A 7,401-nucleotide genomic window follows, 5' to 3' on the forward strand; every position below is an offset into this window, starting at 1 on the left:
TTCCCCTCTGCAGATTGAGCCCCTGACAGGGCCCCCCGAGGGCGGCTTGGCCCTCACCATCTGGGGCTCCAACCTGGGCCGGGACTTCACTGAGGTGCAAGACGCCGTGAACGTGGCCGGCCGCCCCTGCAGCCCCGAGCCCTCTCTCTACCGCACCTCGGCCCGGTGAGCCATCCTGGCTGCTAGGAGCTGAGGGCTGCTTTCCTGGGGAAGCCCTCGGAGAGTGGCTACTGAGAGAGAGGGGTGACCTGCAGCCAAGAAACGTGGGCCCGGGTCAGAAGCGCCAACAGATGAGCCAGGGGAGGGAAAGAGGCGTGGACGGGGGAGGTTCTGAGCAGTGGCTGGTGGGTGGCCCATGGCTCCCACTGAGGCAGGGGCCTGGTCCATGCAAGCCCTGAGCCGCTCCGGGGCCTCCATTCTGCAGGATCGTGTGTGTGACGTCCCCCGCCCCCAATGGCACCACTGGGCCAATCCAAGTGGCCATTAAGAATCGGCCACCAGGCATCTCAACCCAACATTTCACCTACCAGGTCAGTGTCCAGCCCGGGGGGGCAGCAGGAGGGAGGGGCCGGAGCGAAACCTAGGTGAGGACTTCAAGGTTGGCCTCGGGGTAGCGGGCAGAGTTCCCACCTGTCCAGGAGGAAAAGCATGTGATCTGATCGATCCTTCCGGCCGCTGAGTGGAGGATGGGCAAGGGGCAGCAGTAGGACAGTGGGGACCCTACTGCTGGCATCTGTCCAGGCAGAAGGAGGGCAGTGGAAGCAGCGAGTGTGGCAGGCAGGCCAGGGCGAGGGTGGGGGTGACAAGGGAAGGGAGCCGCTGCAGGACTCAGAGCGGTGGGGACTTGCACGTCTGGTGTCTACAGGCCTAGCAGGGGACTGAGGGAGAGCGGAAGCCAGGAGGCCCAGGGCGGGAGCAGTGGGAGGCAGCGACAGGCTAGTACCAAGGGGTCTGCAGCCCCCCCAGGTTGGCGACCGCATCTCAGGATTTAGAGCTGGGGGGCGGGGGCGGGAGGCGGAGGCCCGCGGCAGAGGACAAGGGCTCCTGAGGGGCAGAGCAGAGCTGTGAGGTCAGGGGAGGGAGAGGTCAGCTGTAGCCCACGGGATAAAGGCCAAGCACCTCGGGGACTGGAGCCTGGGTGAGTGTCAGGCCAGGCTGCCATGGCTGCCCCAGCCTGCTCTGTCCCCCAGGACCCCATCCTGCTGAGCCTGAGTCCCCAGTGGGGCCCCCAGGCAGGGGGTACCCAGCTCACTATCCACGGGCAGCACCTCCAGACGGGAGGCAACATCAGTGCCTTTGTGGGTGCACAGCCCTGCCCTATGTGAGTATCTCTCCTCCCGGTCCCCACCGAGTTGCTGTCAGCTGGGGGTATATGCCATGGGCCTCATCATCCCCTCGTGTACGTGGGGGCAGTGGGTGCGGGGCTCTCTAAGGCCCCCCGCCGAGTCCAAGAGAAATGGTCACTGTGCCCACCCCTAGTGGTGCCCTCATTGAGGGTGGCAAGTGGGTCTCTGGGTGGGGGTGGCCAGGCCCAGGCTAGAGCCCGAGATGCCAGCCCCTCCGCCCTGCAGCCAGGAGCCGGTGTGTCCTGAGGCCATAGTGTGCCACACCATGTCCCAGGCCAGCCCAGGAGAAGCTGTGGTTCGAGTGGTCTTTGGCCACGCCCAGCGCACGCTGCTCACCAGCCCCTTCCAGTACACGGCCAACCCGCAGCTGGTGGCGGCGGAGCCCAGCGTCAGCTTCCGGGGGTGAGGACCTCGCGCCCTCAAGGCAGCCTCTGCTCCTGGCCGGGGAGGTGGGGCCGGGCCGGGCCACCTGCCACCCCCACCGCTGCTGACTGCCACCCTGACACAGGGGCGGGCGGCTGATCCGAGTCAGGGGCACGGGCCTGGACGTGGTGCAGCAGCCCCTGCTGTCGGTGTGGCTGGCGGCCACGGCGGAGGTGCAGGCTGCAGGTGTTGAGCCCCGGGACCCAACCCCGAGGACGAGCTGTGGGGGCCCCGCCGCAGCGCCCCAGGCTTGTATCCAGCTTCGGGAGGGCTTGCTGCAGGTGAGCACCCCACAGGCAGGCAGCAGGGCTGGTCACACCCGGGGCGGGGGTGTGGTGGGCCACTCTGCCCCTGGGGGCGAGCAAGGGAGCCCCAGCTCACCCCTCCTTGTCCCGGCCCCTGCCGCCTCGCAGTGCTCCACTGTCTGTTCCATCAACTCGTCCAGCCTCCTTCTGTGCCAGAGCCCTGCCGTGCCAGATGGGGTGCACCCCCAGCGGGTCTTCTTCACCCTAGACAACGTGCACGTGGACTTTGCCAGCGCCAACGGGGGCCAGGACTTCCAGTACCAGCCCAACCCCCGTCTGGCGCCCCTCAGCCGTGAGAAGCCCACCCGCCCCTACCGCCTCAAGCCGGGCAACGTCCTGGACGTGGAGGTGAGGGCTCCGCTGGCGAGCTCCGTGCGGGGAGCGGGGACACAGGCCGGGCACCACGGCTCAGGCTCGGGTCTCTCTCCCAGGGCCAGGGCCTCAACCTGGGGATTAGCAAGGAGGAGGTGCGCGTGCACATCGGGGACGGCGAGTGCCTGGTGAAGACGCTCACGCTCACCCACCTGTACTGCGAGCCGCCCTCCCGGGCCCCGCAGCCCGCCAACGGCTCCAGTGCCCTGCCGCAGTTCGTGGTGAGCCGGGGCTCCAGGGGCACGGGTGGCTGGGCAGGCGGATCCCTGGGGCCCCCCCACTCAGGAGCCTGCCCCCCACCCTGCCCTCAGGTTCAGATGGGCAACGTGCGCCTGGCCCTGGGCCCCGTCCAGTACGAGACTGAGCCCACTCTGTCTGCCTTCCCCGTGGAGGCCCAGGTGGGCCTGGGCCTGGGTGCCGCCGTGCTGATCGCCGCTGTCCTCCTCCTCACCCTCATGTACAGGTGAGAGGCCCCTCCTGGTGCCGGTGCCGGTGCCGCAGGCACCTGCACAAACTCCCCTCTGCACTTCGGGAAAGGTGCCAGAGGTGGGCTTCCAGGCCTGGTGGCCTCAGGGGCCCCACCGTCTCGGGCCAGTGACTAACACCTGGCCCCCGGGTTGCAGGCACAAGAGCAAGCAGGCCCTGCGGGACTATCAGAAGGTTCTGGTGCAACTGGAGAACCTGGAGATTGGTGTGGGTGACCAGTGCCGCAAGGAGTTCACAGGTGAGGAGAGCGCAGCGGGGAGGGCGCCGGGGGCCCACCTGAGCCCGAGCGCATACCTCGGTGGCTCCCCGCCCGCAGACCTGATGACCGAGATGACCGACCTCAGCAGCGACCTGGAGGCCAGCGGGATCCCCTTCCTGGACTACCACACCTACGCCGAGCGGGTCTTCTTCCCGGGGCACGGCGGCTGCCCCCTGCAGCCTGCGCTCGAGGGGCCCGGGGAGGAGGGCCGCCGTGCCCCTGTGCGCCAGGGCCTCACGCAGCTCTCCAACCTGCTCAACAGCAAGCTCTTCCTCCTCACAGTGAGGGCTGCGTGGCTGGGCGGGGCACCCGCGGGGTCTGGAAGGGGGGCAGCGGGCACGGGGGCGGGGGGGCCAGTGGGGGCCTCCCCTGAGTGCCGGCGCCCCTCCCACCAGCTCATCCACACCCTGGAGGAGCAGCCCAGCTTCTCCCAGCGGGACCGCTGCCACGTGGCTTCTCTGCTGTCCCTGGCGCTGCACGGCAAGCTCGAGTACCTGACGGACATCCTGAGGACACTGCTGAGTGACCTGGCTGCCCACTACGTGCACAAGAACCCCAAGCTCATGCTGCGCAGGTTGGCTTTGGCCCCACCGTGGGCCTGGCAGCCAGGGTGGAGGCTCCCCGCTGGGCTGCACCCCCACCCCCCACCCCATCCTGCCTTCCCTCCTTTGCCCACGTCAGCCCAGGGACAGGGTGGCCCAGTGACACCCTCTCTCTGACCTGGGGCCTGCTCCCCACAGGACAGAGACCATGGTGGAGAAGCTGCTTACCAACTGGCTGTCCATCTGTCTCTATGCCTTCCTGAAGGTGAGGGGCGCCCGGGATGGCACCGTCGCCTTCCCCTCATCTGAAGGCTGCTGCTGTGGCCTCCCTGACCTGTGCCCAGTTTCCCCGGGGGCCTCGGGGTATGAGGGGTGGGGAAGTGAAGGGCCAGGTGTGAGGCAGAGGCCGGCTGTCATCGTCCCCCCTCCACAGTGGACAGCCCCTCCCTGCCCCTACCTTGTCCCGGGGGCCGACTCTGGCCCGTCCTGATGGTTGCAGGAGGTGGCCGGTGAACCGCTGTACATGCTCCTCCGGGCCATACAGTACCAGGTGGACAAGGGCCCCGTGGACGCTGTGACCGGCAAGGCAAAACGGACCCTGAACGACAGCCGGCTGCTTCGGGAGGACGTGGAGTTCCGGCCCCTGACGCTGATGGTGTTGGCGGGCCCCAGGGCTGGCGGGGCCGCAGGGGGCGGCGCGGTGCAGCGTGTGCCCGCCCGGGTGCTCGACACAGACACCATCACCCAGGTCAAAGAGAAGGTGTTGGAGCAAGTCTACAAGGGCACCCCCTTCTCCCAGAGGCCCTCAGCGCACGCCCTAGATCTCGGTGAGAGCCCACCACCCCCCGTCCCTGCGTGGGGCCGTCCCCACCTGTACACGCTCAGCCCCGCCTGGCTCCAAATGGCAGACTGGGAGAGCAGGCTGCGGGCTGACTGGCCTCCCTGGGTGCCCCCAGAGTGGCGCTCGGGCCTTGCTGGTCACCTAACCCTGTCAGATGAGGACCTGACCTCAGTGACCCACAACCACTGGAAGAGACTCAACACTCTCCAGCACTACAAGGTGCCAGGCTGGCAGGGGCTGGGGGGGGCAGGCCCCCACCTCCAGGCCAGCCCAGGAAGGAGCCCAGCCTCTGCTCACCTGCCCCCCAGGTCCCGGACGGAGCCACCGTGGGGCTCATCCCCCAGCTGCACAACGGAGGGGCCGTCTCCCAGAGCCTGGCCCAGAACTGCACCCTGGGGGAGAGTGAGTCCTGTGCCCCCACGTGCCCCCAGAGCTTGGAGCGGGCAGGCGGGACAACCGGTCCTGCCTTCTGCCTCGCCTGGGTGTCCCCCACACCTTGCCGGGGAGGTGGGCCGCCAAAGCTGTACGCAGGGCCACGGACCTGGGGCAGACCAGGGCAGCAGCTCGTCCTGGCCGGGCAGCTCCGGGACCGGGGGCTGTTGGGCTGAGCTCTCCTCCCGCTGCCCTGGTTCCGCTGCCACCCCCAGCCCCACCGGGCCAGGTGAGCAGGCTGGGCAACTGCCGCCAGTGCTGGGGCAGGGGGTACGGGGCGCGGGACTGAGGCCAGACTTCCGGGCCCTCAGACGTTCCCATGCTGGAGGATGGTGAGGAGGGTGGGGTCCACCTCTGGCACCTGGTGAAAGGCACCGAAGAGCCAGAAGGAGCTAAGGCCCGGCGCAGCAGCCTGAGGGAGCGGGAGCGGGAGCGGGCGCGGGCCAAGGCCATCCCGGAAATCTACCTCACCCGCCTGCTCTCCATGAAGGTGGGTGGGCTCCGGGGCTGGGAAGGCGCCCCCGGGGGGGCCCCTGACCGGGCTGGGGGTTGGGCCTGGCGCCAGCGCACACCGCCCACACGGCCCGCCCACGCCTTCCAGGGCACCCTGCAGAAGTTCGTGGATGACACCTTCCAGGCCATCCTCAGCGTGAATAGGCCCGTGCCCATCGCCATCAAGTACCTGTTCGACTTCCTGGACGAGCTGGCCGAGAAGCACGGCATCGAGGACCCAGAGACGCTGCACATCTGGAAGACCAACAGGTAGGTCGCCGGCTGTCCCCCACCCCGTGCGGAGGGCGGGGGCCACAGGGAGCCGAGCTGGGCAGCCCCCCGGCCTGGATCTCCGGCCACCCTGAACGCGGGCTGGCAGACAGCTCCCCGTGGAAGTCAGGTGGGGGGCCTGGGCTGACGGCGCGTCTGCGGGCCTGTGCCCCCCCCAGCCTGCTGTTGCGGTTCTGGGTGAACGCCCTGAAGAACCCGCAGCTCATCTTTGACGTGCGGGTGTCAGACAACGTGGATGCCATCCTCGCCGTCATCGCCCAAACCTTCATCGACTCCTGCACGGTCTCCGAGCATAAAGTGGGCAGGGTAAGGGCAGGGCCGCCCCGGCTTACGGGGTGAGCGCCGCGGGGGCTCAGTACAGAGCCCTGAGTGGCGCTGGGGCACGGGTGGAACAGAACGGGGGCCAGGAGGCTGGGCGAGGGGGCGCTGGTGGTACATCCGGTGACAGGGCCGGAGCTCCCCCCACCTCCCCGCTCAGGCCCACTCCTACCCGGAGCAGGACTCCCCAGTGAACAAACTGCTGTATGCCCGGGAGATCCCTCGCTACAAGCAGATGGTGGAGAGGTAGGTGTCGGGGCACCAGGCCCGGGGGGCAGGGGCTGCCCGCCCCTAACAGCGTCTCCTCTGCCAGATACTACTCCGACATCCGCCAGAGCTCTCCGGCGAGCTACCAGGAGATGAACTCGGCTCTGGCCGAGCTCTCTGGGGTGAGGCATGGCCCAGGGGGCACACGACTGCACATCTGTGTGGGTGCAGAGGTGAGGGGCGGGGCTTGGGCTTTAAGGTCCAGGCTGGGGCCTCACCTCTGCACGGTCGGTCCCCAGAACTACACGTCTGCTCCCCACTGTCTGGAAGCTCTGCAAGAACTCTACAACCACATCCACAGGTATTATGACCAGGTGAGGCCTGCGGTACTCCAGGGGGGACGGGCACACCCCCAGAGCCCAGAGGGAGGCCCCAGGAACCATGGGAGTGAGGTGTGGGATGGAAGGAGGTATCCAGGCCCAACAGGCGGAGGGGAGGGAGGGCCCAGGTTGGGGAAGAGGTGTGACTTCAGTCCAGACTCCTCAGGGAGGCATGGGGCAGCCCCTGCCAGATCCGGAAGCTTCTGCTGAGACGGACACAGGGCTGGGGTGTCCCTGAGCTGATGGACCGAGGGCAGAGGCGTCAGGCAGGGCACCCTCCTCTTCCCTGGCAGATCATCAGCGCCCTGGAGGAGGACCCTGTGGGCCAGAAGATGCAGCTGGCCTGCCGTCTGCAGCAGGTAGCGGCGCTGGTGGAGAACAAGGTGACGGACCTGTAAGCTTGGGCCATAGCAGACGCCCAGCGGCCTGCAGAGGAGCAAGCAGGCCCTCCCACCGCGGTGCCTTCTGACCCCTGGATGGAGCCAGCAACTGAGGAGGGGCCGGCTGGGAGCGGCAGGGGGTTGTGCCCACCAGGAGGCAACCTGCCACCTCTCCCACCACGGCCACCGGCCCTTCGCTCCCCTCCCTGGGCTTCTTTCTAATTTATAGGAATCCTTACCTCTTCTCCCACCTCCCCCACTGTATTTATTTGCTTGCTGGAGAATCACATCTGGAAATAAAGTAGAAATACATCTTTTTAGCAAAAA

The 7,401-nt window shown here is 67.8% G+C and overlaps 1 protein-coding gene and 2 long non-coding RNA genes across 13 annotated transcripts in view; 1 reads left to right on the forward strand and 2 right to left on the reverse strand.

Annotated features, from left to right (window-relative positions):
* The window catches only part of PLXNB3 (plexin B3), a 32,530-nt gene extending 25,129 nt beyond the window's left edge, over window positions 1-7,401 (forward strand). For 4 of the 9 annotated variants that reach the window (XM_041741073.1, XM_041741074.1, XM_041741072.1 and 1 more), the window contains 21 exons: window positions 14-165; window positions 425-530; window positions 1,191-1,321; window positions 1,572-1,748; window positions 1,855-2,050; window positions 2,183-2,422; window positions 2,506-2,667; window positions 2,758-2,909; window positions 3,070-3,472; window positions 3,587-3,765; window positions 3,932-3,998; window positions 4,233-4,560; window positions 4,690-4,793; window positions 4,883-4,976; window positions 5,318-5,496; window positions 5,608-5,768; window positions 5,948-6,095; window positions 6,268-6,353; window positions 6,421-6,496; window positions 6,614-6,688; window positions 6,988-7,401. In XM_041741073.1, coding sequence (XP_041597007.1) covers window positions 14-165; window positions 425-530; window positions 1,191-1,321; window positions 1,572-1,748; window positions 1,855-2,050; window positions 2,183-2,422; window positions 2,506-2,667; window positions 2,758-2,909; window positions 3,070-3,472; window positions 3,587-3,765; window positions 3,932-3,998; window positions 4,233-4,560; window positions 4,690-4,793; window positions 4,883-4,976; window positions 5,318-5,496; window positions 5,608-5,768; window positions 5,948-6,095; window positions 6,268-6,353; window positions 6,421-6,496; window positions 6,614-6,688; window positions 6,988-7,092 — 3,321 coding nt within the window. In that variant the 3' untranslated portion in view covers window positions 7,093-7,401. The remainder of the gene's footprint in view (window positions 1-13; window positions 166-424; window positions 531-1,190; window positions 1,322-1,571; window positions 1,749-1,854; window positions 2,051-2,182; window positions 2,423-2,505; window positions 2,668-2,757; window positions 2,910-3,069; window positions 3,473-3,586; window positions 3,766-3,931; window positions 3,999-4,232; window positions 4,561-4,689; window positions 4,794-4,882; window positions 4,977-5,317; window positions 5,497-5,607; window positions 5,769-5,947; window positions 6,096-6,267; window positions 6,354-6,420; window positions 6,497-6,613; window positions 6,689-6,987) is intronic. The other 5 variants (XM_041741079.1, XM_041741080.1, XM_041741077.1 and 2 more) reach the window with 4 other exon arrangements.
* LOC121482945 lies at window positions 109-2,645 on the reverse strand. Of its 3 annotated transcripts, none has more exons than XR_005985671.1 (4): window positions 2,390-2,645; window positions 2,151-2,278; window positions 528-630; window positions 109-248 (listed from the first exon to the last, which is right to left on the reverse strand). It is a non-coding gene; the product is annotated as an uncharacterized LOC121482945 (long non-coding RNA). The 3 variants fall into 3 exon arrangements; XR_005985673.1 differs by lacking the exons at window positions 2,151-2,278; window positions 2,390-2,645 and adding exons at window positions 944-1,044; window positions 1,683-1,820; XR_005985672.1 differs by lacking the exons at window positions 2,151-2,278; window positions 2,390-2,645 and adding an exon at window positions 1,683-1,818.
* On the reverse strand, window positions 3,928-6,717 carry LOC121482946. The gene is made up of 4 exons (XR_005985674.1): window positions 6,593-6,717; window positions 5,689-5,753; window positions 4,191-4,305; window positions 3,928-4,067 (listed from the first exon to the last, which is right to left on the reverse strand). It is a non-coding gene; the product is annotated as an uncharacterized LOC121482946 (long non-coding RNA).

Source organism: Vulpes lagopus, chromosome X (genome assembly GCF_018345385.1).
Source record: "Vulpes lagopus strain Blue_001 chromosome X, ASM1834538v1, whole genome shotgun sequence".
NCBI lineage: Eukaryota > Metazoa > Chordata > Mammalia > Carnivora > Canidae > Vulpes > Vulpes lagopus.